Source organism: Phalacrocorax carbo, chromosome 8, assembly GCF_963921805.1.
Source record: "Phalacrocorax carbo chromosome 8, bPhaCar2.1, whole genome shotgun sequence".
In the NCBI taxonomy this organism is placed as follows: Eukaryota; Metazoa; Chordata; class Aves; order Suliformes; family Phalacrocoracidae; genus Phalacrocorax; species Phalacrocorax carbo.
The window spans coordinates 31,348,683-31,365,440 of record NC_087520.1 but is presented as its reverse complement, the minus strand read 5'-3'; the positions used below and the strand labels follow the sequence as shown (position 1 = coordinate 31,365,440).

Below are 16,758 nucleotides of genomic sequence, written 5' to 3'. Positions count from 1 at the left end.
TTTTCATCACCTTGACATACACTTTTTTGTTTTTAAATTTGGAGGGAGTTTACAAAGATGCTTTCTTTCACTTCACATTTTTTAAATTGCCAGAGATTATTAGATGATAATTATTTAAAAGGCAAAAGATTGTCAAGTTTGCATTACACTTTATGTACAGAGTATTGTTCAAGTCTAAACTATTGTTCAAGTCTAAACTTGTGAATGGATGAACCAAAGAAGTTTATTTACCAAAGGAACCTCTTCTACTTCCTTTCCTTGACAGTGTGCATTTAATGACTTTAAGAACATAAACTGGACAAAAAGTAACATAAACACCAATTACACTGTGAGAAAAAAGGAAGATATTAATCAAAGTGACACTAAACAGGGAAATACCACTCTCCTTTGCTCTTCTGTATCAAGAGAACCACAAGACAAACAACAGGAAGAAAAAAAAAATCCCAAACCCTAAACAGATGCTGAGGCCTGAGAAGTGCACTGTAGGAAAGCTATCTTAGAGGTGGGAAAAAAAAAATCATAGATGTAGCATCTTTTGTGGCAGAGCAGAGGTTTGGAGAATCACTAATCAGAATGTAGCTGAAAGTCTATTAATGTTTATCTTAACAGACAGCAGGAAATTTCATTTAATACTATTACTAATCTTTATCCATACAGTCCCTTTTCGAACACAAATACAAGCTTGCCTAGTAAAATTAACAACTCAAAGATGTTAAGCTACAGTAAATGTTAACTATACCTACACCTACATACAGGTTTAGATTCACTACTGAGTCATATGAAGTTGAAATCTGATTTTTCAATTTGATTTCTTTGAAGAGTTAGTGTTATTGCTTACCATAAAAAAAATAAGAGTTTGCAGAGTCACAATAATGAAATTCTAAAGTTAATGAAAACTATTACTATTGGTGAGAAAGGTGGGATAAAACAAGGTTTAAATGTTAACTGCAATATTAAACTTCTTTTAAATTTGGGGTGGAATTTACAGAAATGCATCACTTCACTGTAAGCATACAGACTATTTTTTTTGCCTGCTTACAACCTAGTTATTAGCTTTATAATTAAAGCCCAGTCTTCTTTCCTGTCAATTTCCAAGGCAATTCCTTGGCATTTATGTTACTGATGTCTTCAAATTAATTTGACTTCTGTACCAGCATCAAATTCCTCTTATTTCCTCTAAAAGCGTCTTTGAAAAGCACAATGAGAAGACTTAATTTACTAGATATGTATCTTCTAAACAAATGCTTTAACTTGAGAATATCACTGAGGTGTCTTCTACACCATCCTGGTTTTTCCCTTTTCAAAAAAGGAATAGTATTTATAGTAAGGAACTAAGTTATAAACTCACTTTTATCTCAAAAATTATTCTGTTTTATTCTTAACTTTCTTCACATTTCTGGCAACAATTCTGAATTATATATGCTGTCATTAGTATTTGGAAAGAATTAACCAACTAAAATACACTCTTGAAATGTTATTTCTGCTGAAAATATTAATTTCTGATACATTTACTTATGTGAAATATTTCTTTCTTTTTTGACTGAAAGTGAGCAAACATGACTTTCCTTTTCCTCAAGTATATTCAGCCCATTATCACTTGATGATATACTGGATAAGGATTTTATAATTAATAAATAGGAATTATCTGGAACACCTAGAAACAATTTCAAAATAACTACCTGTAAAAACCAAAGGAAGGCACTCACACAGCAACTTCCAAATAGAGGAAAAAACCACAAAGCGCTCATTTGGTGGTGGGCGACAGTCTTCAGGTTTGCCCCAAAAATAAAACCAAAAAACAAACAAACAAAACCCAAACCAAAACAAAAAAAGCAATATACTTGTACTTGCAGCCTTCCTCACATCTGTGTACATAACCAGCCTCAGTGCTTTAAACATCCAACTAGTTTTCAAGGGAAGCTACGTTCCAAGTTCCACTGAAGGCTGTACATATTATAACCACTTGTCTTTGTGTACAAACTTAGTCTTTTTCATATGCACAGTCAAGTGATTCCCAGAAAGAACTTCTGAGGTCTGAATTTGGCCTATGAGCTAGCTGCCACTTGAGTCCTTATGCTATTTAGGGCTTTAATACACAAGCATCACTCGAATCACAGTATCTACCTCCATGTTTTATTTCTACTATGTACTACAATTATGAAAAGCAAGTTTATAACCCTCCTATTATTGTGCCCCAAATTTTGAAGATTCACACTATCAGAAAAAAAATCTCCCTGTAACAATGAAAATCATCAGCATCCTTGAAATGACAAAACAATGTCCCTGAAAGCCTATGGGAAAACACACACACTGCTACAATGGTAAAATCTTAAAAATCAATGCTGAAGAAGTGCTACACAAATGTGTAACAGTCCATATTGAACAATTCAGCCTAAATACTGAGAAGAGGCAGAGCAAAAGAACTCTGAACTAAGACTAGAGTATCGCCCTTAACATGCTACTTGCAGCACTTTTAGTATTTAGGTATTCACACCAACATATACCATAGTGGCACCTCATTGTGTTCTACCTGCAAAACTTTATTCCAAATGGCTTATGAATGATGCTCAACTGAGTTGTCTTCAATTTGGAACCTTGTGACCAAAGGTCATCTATGCAGCAAAGCTAGATTTAATGAGGCTGAATTACTATAAGGAAGGGTTAACACCAAAGGACTGAAGTCATCACAGTTTTAACATCCTACTTTCCAATTAGAATTAAATATTTACTGCTTCATTTCTGTCAATTTTAGGCTAGTTCATTTGCAGTTATACAGGGCCCATCTAAATGACTAATATCTTACTCCAGACATTCAAAATAATTGGATTTGCCTCTGTTTTTCAGATTTGCTCAATTACAGGGTGCTCAATTCTACATTTAAAAGAAGTCTTTATCTAACCTTACTTCTGACAAGTGACAATTAACAATGATTTAAGAAAAGGTGATCTGGTCCCATTAAGAGTCCTTTCAAGTAGACCTGTATAAAGGATTAATACTTATACAATATTTTAGAACTGGGCATGAATACCTGGAAAACTTTCTAGAATTGTATTATATTCAAAGTTTTTTACTCAACTGTCCGTATCCGGTTGTTTGTTATCTCCAAGTTTCAGTCTTTACTGTTGTTTATCACCATCAGAGAGCACGATACTGTATTTCCAACCTTACCATTACTTTACCAGTGAAAAACATTCCCTTTGAATAAAAGCAGCATTGAAAAAATGCCTCCTTAGATGACATATTTGCAATGCAAGATGCCAATTATTAGCATCTAATTTGGAAACAAGTTAAGCAAAATTAGTTTCACCTAATTAGGTGGGAGAAAGATAGGTGTTTATAGACTCACATACAGTACTTCAAGTGTTACCAGAATCAATTTAAAACCAGCATATAAAAAAAAAGAATACATAAGATAGCAAGTAGAGATGAACCAATGAATAACTACTGATAAAATCCCTTTATCTATTATTATTCTATATACATACACAATTTCTAATACCGTCATAACTAGAGGGAAGAAAAATTCATGTATGTAGCTAGTCTGAATAAAAATTTGTGGACTGGAATTCTAACGTGCAGGTTTTGACACAAGTCAGAAGTTAAAAGAATTCATAATGGACAGATAAATATGTAAGAATCGACCATGAATTTAGCATTTATTGAGTCTCTGGGTTCAAACTCCTACCACACTTGCAACCACAAGTGAGATTCATTTTTTTGTTGTAGTTGTTACTAAGGATTGTCTCCATGCTGTCAGAGTATTACATGCTTTATTTAAAATCAAAAGGATATGGCAGGAGATGAAACAGTGTGCACTTATGGCAGTTCTGGCAATACTTGAAACTGTTAATCATTTTTCCTGACTTACTTACCTGGAAGGACAGTAAACTGAAGTTATTCCTAACTCTCATGTCTTTATTTCAGTGTTTTGTTTGTTTTTTTTAAGGACTTGATCTGAAAGTGCTTTCCAGAATTATGATGAAAGTATATAATTGATTTTAATAATATTCTTCCATTATCATGTATCAGTATATTTTCAGATTAATAAAGTGGTTTCTGCCTCCTTGAATTTCTTTACATTACAGACAGCAACTAGAAGCTAGGCTTCCTAAACTATAGCACAGATTGAGGTCAAGAGTTTACAAAAATGCTTTTATCATTTAATCACAGTAATCAATCACTGAAATTAGATCTGTAGACGTAGCATGAAAGGCTTCAGAGAAAGAAACAAACAGCTTGATCCAGAAGTGTTTAAAATCAATTAAACAAGGTTTTCATTTTAATTTGCTCTAATTTAAGAAGAGCTTTTAATTTAATTCCCACACTCTCTTAATTCTCTCCACTCTATGATCCAGTTACACATTTTAACAGGAATTATTTGCTTGAGTCTCTCAGAAACAATGATTTAATATTACTCTGAAAGGGACATGTCATAGTGGGTGCAAAAAATGTGACTTTCATTCCCATTCTGAAGCATGAAGAGCCTGTTTCCATTACTTTTCTACAAATACTGGAAATATACAGTGTTAACATGCAATGTATTTTTTAATTCTTAGTTTACTTACCCTTTTTTTGCTCCCCTTTTAATAACCTGTCAAATCATCTGCCAGTACCTTCAGTCCTTTTGCCTTACTGTGTCACTCAACTTTGAAGTCAAGTTTCAAAATAACTTTAAGACACACCCAACTGAATAAACAAACAATTTCAGAAGCAAGGAGAATAAAGATAAAAGGGTATCACAGTAATTCATTGCAATGACAGATAGGTAACTAACTTCCTGGGCTTTTATAGGAGTAACTATTTATAAATTATTTAAATATTTTACATAATATTACATTGCCATAATTATACACCAGCCAAAGGAGAGAGGCTCCTAAGGATCTTAAAAGATAAAATAACAGCAAATAAACTTCTGAACTCCATAAATCTTCACCAAGTCCTTCTGGAGTGTACTAGCCGTCAGAATACACACTAAAAGATAGCCTACAGTACAGCACAAACCATGAGATTTGTGGGGCTTAAGTAAAAACAAAGACAAGAACAACTTTGTAGTTCAGATGTCATGGTATTTCAATGGAAGAGGAAAGACACTGGTTCTAGTCTGTTCTCTAGACCCCTTACAGTCTCTATTCAATGACTGCTGAACAGAAGATGCAAACTCCCAACTGAGCTAGGCTATGGAGCAGAGAATCTGCCATTTAGGGCCTGAGTGCTTTACCTTTGCTTATGTGAATTCTGGGCAGTAACAGCATCGCCTCCTTCTCCTCTCCCATATTGGAACATGAAGAGCTGCTGTGCTAGTTATTTCAAGGCTTAAATGTGCAGAGACAGAGCTCAGCTGCTGCCTTGTCTCTGAATCACATCACGTAGGCTGAATTCAAGCATGTAACTCTTCAAACTGGGTCATTTTTAGGTATGTATCAGTATCTGAAGAACTCTAACACAAAAATGTCAGTGGGTGACTGTTTAGGCAACCACTAGAGGATCTGAATTGACAACTTTGCTTTCAGCATTTAAATTCTGTCTATATAATGTTTTAAGCACCAAAGTGAGCTCCTCAGTTCTTTTCCTTACTGAGTATTAATTCAAACTATGAACCTGCACCCAAGCTCATCCAGGATACCACATAGAGGAAGATTATAAATACACCTGTAAGAGAGACTTCTTTTGCCTTGTGATGTACTAGTGCAAGTATTTGTCCTAGAGCACAGTAAGGAAGATGTTGAGACTCCATAAAATATTGATTAAAATACCGTTTACAAGCAATGATATAAGGAAGAAAAAGGGGATAGCATAGATAATCTTACATCTCTTCAGATGCTGGAAAACCCCAGTTGTGCAGCATCAGACAGATCTCTAGTCAGGGCACAGCATGCTGCACATATCCTGTCTGTAGTGAGGTTCACTGGCATTATGGTCTCTAGAACTCTTAAGTTTTTCTTAGAGGTAAACAAGTCTATTCATCATTTCTACTGTCAAACAAAAGGATGTTCACATGAGAATATGCTGCTTCTCTTCAAGGTAAAGACAAGGACATGCCAGTGGTATCATCACCAGGTGCCAAGAGAGAGCTGCCTACAGGCTCCTCCATTACGATTAGCCGGCTAAGTTTATCCTGCAGCCAAGTTATATGTGCAGAACAGCACAGGCATGTACCTACTCAGGTCAGCTGTTACGTGGATCACTACCTCCTCAATGTACAGTAGTCTCCCCACAAGCATCACTACATGCCCTCTCCCACCTAACACCAGATGGTTGCAATACAAAGTATTCGGAAAGCAAGTAATGAAGAAAAAAAAAAAAAAAGAGGAGAAATATTACACTGGCAAATTTAATAGGAAAGATTGGAAGCTTCTTTTTTGAGGGCGAGGGGGCAGTTTATTTGTTTCAGTTAAATTTGGAAAATATAAAATCACTGGTAACTTATTAGGTGTATCTAAAATTCCTCATTCTCAAAAGGGGCAAAACACTACTGCATTTTTCAGAGTTCACGCCATGTGACAGCACAGAACAGCTTCCCCAACTCTCAGCAGCCTGATGTTACTGGCCAACACAGAAAGCTGTCAGGGTTTTACAGATGATGATTTGGGAAAGGAAAGGGAGAGATAATCAGCTCCTGTGATCCAGGAGGAGTGTCTAAAATGGTACTTCATACTCTATTCTCCGGTGCAATTCCCCACAATTATGCATTCTGAATATACTATGTAAATGCACACCTTTTTAAAAGGGAAACATTTAGCAGAGATCAAAAGCCTTGTTCACTTGACAAAATGAACGAGATGCACTGAAATTACTAATTTGTATGACTGATGATTGAACATGCGTTTGATAGTCTTTATTTCTAGGTTTACATATACTCTACCTTCCAGATGTGTTCGTTAGTATAGCAAGTGCATCTGGGTAGCCATCCATATTGTAATCTCCAATATGAAGTGTAATTGGAAATGAAATTTCTGTTGAAGATCTGTCATTTTGATATGGTACAAAGCCCCAGAGTGTGTCTTTATTTCTGAAGTCTTGCAAGACTGGAATCCACTGTAAAATAGAACAAAAGAAGAACAGCTAGGTAAGGAAATCCATTTTGTTTATTTAAACAACCTAACTCTATTTTAAAAACCTGACATTTCTTCACTGCATCAGGATTCTTCATAATTTACAGATTTCCAAACAGGAAATAAGGATTATTTCCTAACTGTTACCAAATGGAAAAAAAATAATTTGAAGTCTTTTCTATGCACTAAATTATTCCAGAACAGAAAAAAAAACCATAAGGTTGCAAGAATAAAGGACCTGTGTTTTGGAATGTCTCCACTGTATGGAGATATTGTGGAACAAATTCTCTGAAACTCTGGCTTGCCTGGAATCTGTACTAATCCTTAAGTGTAGGTAAGCCCAAACCATCAGGGCCTTGAGATCTTGAGTCTCTTTGTTTTTCTTGGAATTGCAAACAATAGGCAGCATCAAAACTGGAGGGAGGATGCACCCTCATTAAATCTGTGGACAACACAGAGCTGGGGGATAGAACCAACATGCTTCAGGACAAGATAGCCATTTAGAAGGGACCTAGAAGGGCACGAATGGGCAAACGGTACCTCATAACAAATCAAAGTAAGTCCTGCACAGGGGAGTAAAGCCCTGCAACTGTACAGGCTGAAGACTGATCAGCTGGGTAGCAGCTCTCCTAAAAAAGATGCGTGGGTCCTGTTAAACAGTAAGCTAAAGCCCAGTGTGGCAGCTATGACAGCAACCAGCATACTGCACTGCAACTGCTGCCTATGCTCCTGCTGATTGGGGCAAATTATTATTTCTCTTTATTCAGCACTTGTTACTCTGCATGTAGATCCCGTGTCTACTTTTGTGCCCCACAGTTCATGAAAAATCTGAGGATATCAAGTGTGTTTAGAGAAGGGTCATCAAGATAGTCAGGCATTGAATATTTACTCAAAGGACAGGCTGAGGGCACAGGGCTTGTTCAGCCTCAAGAACGGAAGATTTAGGCAGGGGGCTAATAGCGGCCTTCCAGATATCTGCAAGGAGATAACTGAGAAGATGGAGCCAGGCTCTCTACTGATACACATGGCAGAAAAACAAGAGGCAGTGGTCACAGAAATAAGGGAGGTTCCAGCCTTGTTTAGAGACAAACAAACAAAGATTCACTATGATGATGATAATTAAACTAGGAAAGAGGCCCAGAAGTTGCAGAATCTTTGTCCTTCGGGGTTTTCAAAGATTGACTGGACAAAGCTCAAAAAACATGGACTAAATTCAGTGCTTTGTTTAAAGCAGGAGGCTGGATCTCCTAAGGTTTATTTCAGCTTTAGTGATTCTGTTATTCATGGATATTTGAAAGTTCAAGAGCTTCAATTCCCCTCCTATCTCCCCAGCAGCACCAGATACTGAACTGTCTGATAAGAAATTAAGATTACAGTATTAAATTGAAAGTACAAAAGAAATGCAAAGTATAATTTCTCCAGGACAAGAAAAAGAATATATCTGCACTTACTTTCCACAAAGTGCCGCAGAGGTGCTAATAGGAATTTATCTTAATTAAAATCAAAGTAATTTCACAAGTTGGTATGAAGCTGAAGTACCAGGGTTAACATTTCAATGCTACAGAAAATTCAGTGCCATTTTTAAAGCCAGGAGTAATTTTATATGTCAACTAACTGACAATGCCTTCAAAAGGACAGAAGGGTGCCATCTTAAAGGATCACTATCACCAACATCAAAAGTACTTCACAGCATCTTAAACGTCTCTCATCCAAGCCTTAATTTAGCTATTTCAGGAACTAGAACAAGATCCCTGCCAGCATAATTTCCTGCTGTGGAGAGACTCCCTCACTAACACAATCCAGTAATCAACAACATTATTGCCACATGACAATTGTGTGTGACACATGGACTGGTCCCTTGAGATTACATACAACCACACGCGTATTAGAGAAGCCACCAAAATTTTTAAAGAAGTGCACTAAGGTCAACTTTGTTTAGGTATCACAGACGGCTTACAAGCCTGGAACTTGTAAGACACTGCATATACTTAGTACATGTCTGCCTGTGTAAATGACAACATTTGTAATGCAACGATGACATACAACACTCTTGATGAAAACTCAAAGTTGAAATTAAACATACTTTGACCCTTGCCTCCCCTGCAACGCATGCATGCCTATTGAGTTACTGGTAGCTGCTGAAGGTTTGGAAAATCTAAGAAAAGAAACAGAAAATAAGAAGGTGACCTGAGGCAAATTTTTCACAGGCTTAGACTTCTTAGCACTTACTTGTATCATGCAGAAGACAGATGAAACAGTATTCTTGCAAAATACTGTAATTTTAAGAAACACTGATTGAAATCAGAACCATGAAATATAATACAGCTTTTACTTTACATGGTATCATTCACTTAGTCATTGCACTGAAATCCAATTATATCCATCATATATTTTCTAAATGTTCCCATGCATGGTAACATTATTTTTAAAAGACAAAATTAAAAATCTGAATCTGTATTCTGTTTTTACTATACTCAAAGAGTGATTCATAGAAAGCAATTTTACAATCATAAAGTCTACAATGAAATGCAGAGGTATAAAATGTTACGTGAGCAAAACAGAAACATCACCTGTTGATCCAGAGTAAGATTAACCCATCTCTGAACCAGTTCTGGGACTTTTTATAAAAACAATTGTAGAACATTTCAAAAACATCAGTCTTGTTCAATGTGAAACCAGAGCACATTCTAGCAGCATACATAACTTTGTTTGAATTCAGAGTAATCCACATTTCTGGTGAAACTCATTCTGTATATTTCTATTCTAAACAGCAGTATTGTGTAATGTAAGGCAAAATGAATTGTTCATGTGCCTCAGGACTTCAGTACAGAAGACAAAAAAAAAAAGTTTGTCAATGATATAGATCTCCTGCTTCTTTTGTACTTGATAATAAGCCTCATGTTTGCTGTTACTATCTTAATAGGAAAAAGACTAAACCTAATTTTTTTTCCTTTTACTCAAAAATAGAAATAGGTGGGTATAATGAGGAAATACAAAGCTATTTTTTGCTGTTTCCTTATCATATGATCATATGATACCTAGCTCAGATGAAAAAAGATTGAAAAATGGAATGAGTGTATCTAAAAGAAAATTTAAATGAACACATAAAGTTCAGTCAGATAAATCAAAGTTTTACTACTTCCCCTTCTGTTAAATTCCATTGCATAGCACCACTAGTATTGTTACTTAAAAGACTTATATATTTTTACTCCTCCAATTAATGATTTTGTAGACTAAAATAATAAAAAGATCTTTAAGTGCTTGAAAATTTGTTTTCAAACTCTTCAAATATTTGTTTTTCAACAAGTATAAGAGAGAACACTTTATTGCCCTCTAAAAACAGCATCTTTTTCATTTTGAAAAAGACCTCGGGTACTTGACAAAAATTCAAGATTAGTTGCACTCACCCCACTTAACTCAAAAATGGCTCATTTCTTTCAGAGTCCACATTATTCTATACATTAGGAAAGGCAGTTCTCTTGTTCTAAAGCCTGTTACCAGGTCTTTGAGCCAGAACTGTGGGATTAACACAACTCAATTTTTAAACTATGGCCAGAAACCTATGAAGCACCTCCCCCACATCCAGCCAGCTGCTCACTCCCAGGCCACCTAACATAGGCAGGGTGCCAGCTGTGACTCAGAAAGCATTTGGAAATTGGTAGCCCACTCTTGGCCAATACCTTTTCTGTAAAAGACAAGGTATCTCTTTCTTTCTATGACTAACACTATCCCATCCTATAGAAAAATAAGTATAAAAAGTGGCCTCAAAGCACTGGCCACAGCAACAGAAGTCCTTTTCCCTGGGGACTCCCCCTCTACTGTACATGTGCATAGAAGTTCAGATGCATATTAAAAAAAAAAAATCCATTGATTTCAGGATGCATTAGGCTTTCAGTGTGTACAAAGGTCACCTGAATTCCATATACAGTCAAGTATCCACTATTGCATAAAAATAAGCTAAATAAATTACTAAATACATTACTTCTGGTGTCCACAGCCCAAAGAAGCCAATCCCCAACATTGATTTAACAGCACAGGAAAAAGTAACCAAAGCAGTAAAAGTTGTATTTTCAATGCTGGAATGGGGCTCACAGCCCTATAGCTGCTTTGAGAAAGACAAGCAACTTAGAAATTATGAGAGGATCTTGTAGAATCTGAGATTTATGAAAATTACAGCAGCTGCAATCCCCCCCAACCCCCACTTAAACTGTTGAAGAGGAACAAGGCAAAACTTCTAACAGTAACCAACTGCAGCTGATAATCAATGCTGACAGATGTACCTCTCTACCCTAGAGAACTACACCAAAAAGACCTGTGGTTTGCTGTAGGATGCACTGCTGTGTTCTACTTTGGAGCTGCTAGATTTAGAAGAATAAAGCTATAATCTTTCTATTTTACAGAGAAAAAATTTAAGAATCGTCAAGCCCACAAAGAAACTCTTAAATGAAGGGACTGAAATAATACTGTTTACCTCAGGAAACAAATGAAAATTAAACTGAATATATGGCAAAATTAAAAGAAAGATTACTCATGTCTAAGCATATCATAAGATCTAGAGTTTCTACAATAAACAGTACAAGGGACCTTAACACAAGTTTCAGGGAGAACTCAGTCTAATTTTCAGAATCTAGATAAGATACCTACATCAGCTAGCAGATTAGTCTGAGCTATTGCAGGTGGCTTTGAAGAAGTCTGAGGTGTCCTAACACCTGCCACCATCTGAACAGTGTATGGGATCCTAATTCAGATCTGACAGCAATTCTTCTGTTGCTATGGAACCATTCACATTTTTTTAAAATTTTCGTAGGTCTGTATCTCCTTAAGTCACTCATATGTATTTTGTTGTGCTTTACTTTTGCTCTATCATCCAAAAGAAGAGAATTTGTGTGAGATATTTCTAATACTTACAAATAAATTAAAACCTATGGTGAAAGATCATCCTTGAAATAATTCTTTGAGATCTGTTTGGCTTTCCAGTAGCCATCCAGCCGTGCCGAAGACAATCACAAGAAATACGCTGTAGACTGACAGACATTAAACAAGATCTTACCAGAACAACTCCAAAGCCTGACATGCTATTGCATGCCTCTCCATAGCAGATGTGTATTTCTGATTGCTAGGCATTTCATCCCAATTCATCATATGCTATCATGGAACTGTGTTAACTGTTTTTCATTTGGTTGCATCAAATGTCAGAACAAACAAGCAGGAAGGACGTAACCAGGTCCAGTTATCATAAGCAAAATAGTTTTTGTAGGACAGTCATCTAAGTTGTGATCCTTCAGATTTGCGATCACTAAGTTGGAAAAAAACCCTGCACACCAAGTTTCTTAGCTGTACTCTTAACTAACAAAAACCCACAAAACCCTACAGGAATAACTGAACAGAGATAATGGATATATAGCATCTTCTACGTTTTCAATAACAGACTTGCAATCGCTCTGTTTCCCATAGATTCCCTATAATTACCCATCTGTCCCACAAGGGATACCATCCCCTTGTTGAAACACAGTCTGCACCACAAGGGTTCATTATTATTTCCGTCAAACTGTAAAGCAATTAAATGAACAAAAGCAATTTATCCTAGTCCGTTGCCACAAAGTTTATAATTTCTCATTAAGATTAAATTATCTAGTCAGAGCTCAGAAGTTGGGTCATCTGATCTCACAATGACCAAATTCAATGAAACTGAACCATTTCACTTCCAAATAAATATAGGAAGTAATATGTTTGAATAAATTTCTATCTGAAGGAAACACGCAACACATGGGAAAAACAGCAGACATACGAATGAAGATACTGACTGACATTTTCCGCTGTTGCGGAATGGAAAAGATAAAATGCTTTAGAAGAAAAAGCTCCATCACCCCATGATGAGTCTAAGAGTGCAAGAAAAGAGTATTCTAGATATAATTCTTTTAAAAGGTGTCATGGTTTTAGCTAGGATTGAGTTAATTCTTCACTCTAGCTGGTATAGTGCTGTGCTTTGGACTTACCATGGAAAAAAATGTTGAGATAACACACAGATGTTTTGGGCTGTTGCTGGGTAGCTCTTGTACATTTCTAGCTTCCCATGCTCTGCCGGTGCAGAAGAAGCCGGGAGGGGAGGGGGCACAGCTAAGAGAGTGGATTCAAACTGACCAAAGGGATATTCCACATCATGTAGCGTCATGGGGGAGGGAGGCAGCAATCACGGCTCCGGGACGGGCAGCGTCGGTCGGCGGGTGGTGAGTGGTTGTATCGTTCGTGTTTCTGTGTCTTTTTTTTCCCTTTTTTTCTTTCCCTTCCTTTTCCATTTTATTATATTATCATTATTGTCATTATTATAATTATTATTATTGTTTTATTGTAATTATTAAACTGTGCTTATCTCAACCCACAAGTTCTTTTGCTCGTCCGATTCTCTTCCCCATCCCATGGGCGGGGGGGAGTGAGCAAGCGGCTGCATGGTGTTCAGTTGCCAGCTGAGGCTGAACCATGACAAAAGGTTAGGCAAGAACAAGTCATTATTGCATGCCATTTGATACTGTCATTTTTAATTAAAAAGTGATGCTAAAAATATGCAGGAAAATACCTTTAAAGTTTCTAGATAACCCTTAATAATTTAATACTTTTTTTTTCTAGCAGGATGAGAATCTTTTGGATTCTTCACTTTTTAAAATAAAATAACAATATTTGGCTGCTAGTTTTTAACTCAAATGTCATTATCCTGGAAATTATTTTAAAATTAAAACTACAACAGTGAAATTGCTGAATTAAGTATAAAAATTAAATATACTGATAAGTGTCAACAATGGTATGTTAAAAATCTGATGCATTAGTAATGAAATAGTTGACCTCTGTCAAAAAAATGAAATAATGAAAGAACAGAAAAACTGTCTACATGCAATGTTACTTCAGAGCTGGTTACAATAAAAGATGCTACTTTGGCAAAATTCTGGTATTGTACAAATTGACCCTCACCTTCCTCTGCTACTACTGCATCACTTCCTTCTAGAAACGTACCATGAACAACAGATAATATAACTTTTCTTTAGCACACCGCCCAGTCATCCACTACTGTCAAGTAACAGCTTTCTATCTCTCAATGGTACAAGCTATTTATATGTGGCTGATTTTCTACAGTGAAATTGCTTTCATTGAGAATATTTGTCTCAAATTTACTTGAGCAGAAAAACCTCAAATGTCTTATACTTCTTATATTATCAAGAGTAAGAAACTAAATTTAGAGCTAAAGAGCAGTTGTCTTTTGACATAAGAGCACCCCAACTACTCAACAGTGAGATGTAAGCAGCCCAATTAAGCAATATAACCAGTGTAACATGCTTATCAAAAGTCTGTGTTCTCCCCTTTGACCAGAAAGCAATGCAAATATCATGAATTGAGCATCCACTTGCTTTATACAAAGGCTATGACCCATAAATCAAACTCTACTGTAACACTGTGTATCCAGCAACACTACAATCCATTGCCTCTATCCTGTGTTCACAGGGAATAGATGAAAAAACCAAAACCAAACCAACCCACAACCAACCAAACATAGTGTGCACAGGGAAACAGGCATTTCTAAGAACAGAGATATGTTACCAAATTTAGAGTTACTCTTTACTCACTCTTTCTTACACTGATGGTATATTCCATCCTGGTTATACTTCCTTAACTGACTAGTAACTGCGTGCTTTCCTTTCCAATACAGAGCGATTTCTCGCTAGTAGGAAAGTATGCTGTAGCCTATCTAGAAATTCTGATTCTTTCAAAGTGAAAATCTATACTATAAACTTAGGCTGCAGACCATAACAAGAAGCACCTTATCCACGTATGTACTGTTCTTTGAGCAAACACTGTGTTCTCCTACAAATTCTGAAACATAGATCAGAGAGGGTACTGCTTACGGGGGTGGGAATCTACTTTTAACTTTTCAGTAGAGGAATACTCAGTAATTCATCACTTGGTTGGAAACATGTATGGCGTACATTACAGATTTCTGTAATTACACTACAGTGGGTTTTGCTATTAGCTATAAGCAAGTGCTTTATAGGTCACCTTGGCCTCTAGGTTCATGTTGCTATTAAGGCAAACAAATGTTAATTTACTGTAAACTGTAACTTTATTATAAGGCAGGGCACTATAAATACTTAAAACAGATTAGCACACCTTTTAAAGCAAATGAATACATAGTAATCTATTTCATGAATTATGACCACATCTCAAATCAAGCAGTGTTGTGAACAAATGAAGCTGATGAAATAGTTGAATAGAAACCCAGTCCTGAAGATACATAGCCTAAACAAGTCTTCATATACCATTTGGAGATTTACTTAATTAATAACAATCAAAGACACAGCAGAAATAAGGGGTAAGGTTGTGGGCTGGTTCAACTTGATATATATGTGTGTGCGTATGTATTGTTTTAATATATTTTTAAAACTATAAAATAATTCTCTAACTTAAACTGAAGAAGCTTATTTCTGTTTCCAACCCTTAACACAAACCTTGTTTGTCATCTCATGCTAGGGCAGTTATGGTTCTTAGAATGCAGTGTTTTGCAATCAAGAAAGTGACTCATCAGAAACATCCATAACTTCCTTAAGCAGAATTATCCATTATATTCTAGGTATGCAAATGCTTCCACCAAATCCATATTTTTTTAGATAGGTAATTGTACTGGTTTTGGCTGAGAAGGGGTTCATTCTCTTCACTGTGGTGGTCGGGTACCTTTCCAGTTTCCCATGCTCTGCCGCGTTGGTGGGAGGCTGGGAGAGGCGGGGCCATGGCAGGGGCAGCTGACCCCAACTGGCCAATGGGATGTTCATTCCATACCATGTGACACCATGACCAGTATATTAAAGGGGGCAATTTGCAGCTCAGAGAGGCATGGTGTTGGGTCAGTGGGTGGTGAGCTGCTGTGTTGTGTGTGGTTTTTTTCATTGGTTCATCCCCTTCCCCTTCTCCCCCCCACCCCCCGGGGTTTTGCATCTCTCCTTTTCCTTTCCATTGCATTTTTGTGGGTTTTTTTGTTGGTTTGTTTTATTTTTTTTTTAATTTTAGTTATTAAACTGTTCTTATCTCAACCCACGAGCACCACCCTTCTGATTCTCTCCCCCATCCCACCGGTGGGGGAGTAAGCGAGCGATTCTGTGGGGCCGAGTTGCCAGCTAAACCACGACAGTAATAAACAAATAAATAGAAGTCTCTTATATGCAGTAATTACAAGTGAGAAAGTTTCATTTTTCTTTCCTGAAAAATCATTTTTCTATTTCATAAAGCACAATATTTTCCTTTGTCTATGCAATTCCAAACTCACAATACCTGATCCAATCCTAGCTTCGTTAAGTAGATGGCACTTTTTTGACATGTTTTATCTTCACAGACTGGTAATAAATGTTCACTTTGTCCATCCCCATCTGTCAAAGAGAAAAAAAAACTGTCAGCTTTGTATTCACTAAATCAGAAACCCTGTTTGCAAGAGGTAATCAGCTGTGAATAATTTATTATTTTTTTAAATGTGAAAAATTACATAATATAAACTAGACCTTTTCAATCCTTAACCTAATCATCTAATGTGGGTCTTTTGTTTGAAGATTGTCTTTGTTGATGCATTTTTATCTTGACTCATAATACAGAGGAGGTTTTAAATTTTATTTCTGACAATATTGTGATATATTTAGGAGAGCAAATGCTTAGTAATTCATTCAATCCCTGTGTT

General features: G+C 36.3%; 1 protein-coding gene across 2 annotated transcripts in view; it reads right to left on the bottom strand.

Moving 5' to 3' along the window:
* Positions 1-16,758, bottom strand: part of ITFG1 (integrin alpha FG-GAP repeat containing 1) — a 94,964-nt gene that overhangs the window by 31,274 nt on the left and 46,932 nt on the right. For both annotated transcript variants that reach the window (XM_064459461.1, XM_064459462.1), the window contains 2 exons: positions 16,362-16,456; positions 6,863-7,035 (listed from right to left, as the gene is read on the bottom strand). In XM_064459461.1, coding sequence (XP_064315531.1) covers positions 6,863-7,035; positions 16,362-16,456 — 268 coding nt within the window. The remainder of the gene's footprint in view (positions 1-6,862; positions 7,036-16,361; positions 16,457-16,758) is intronic.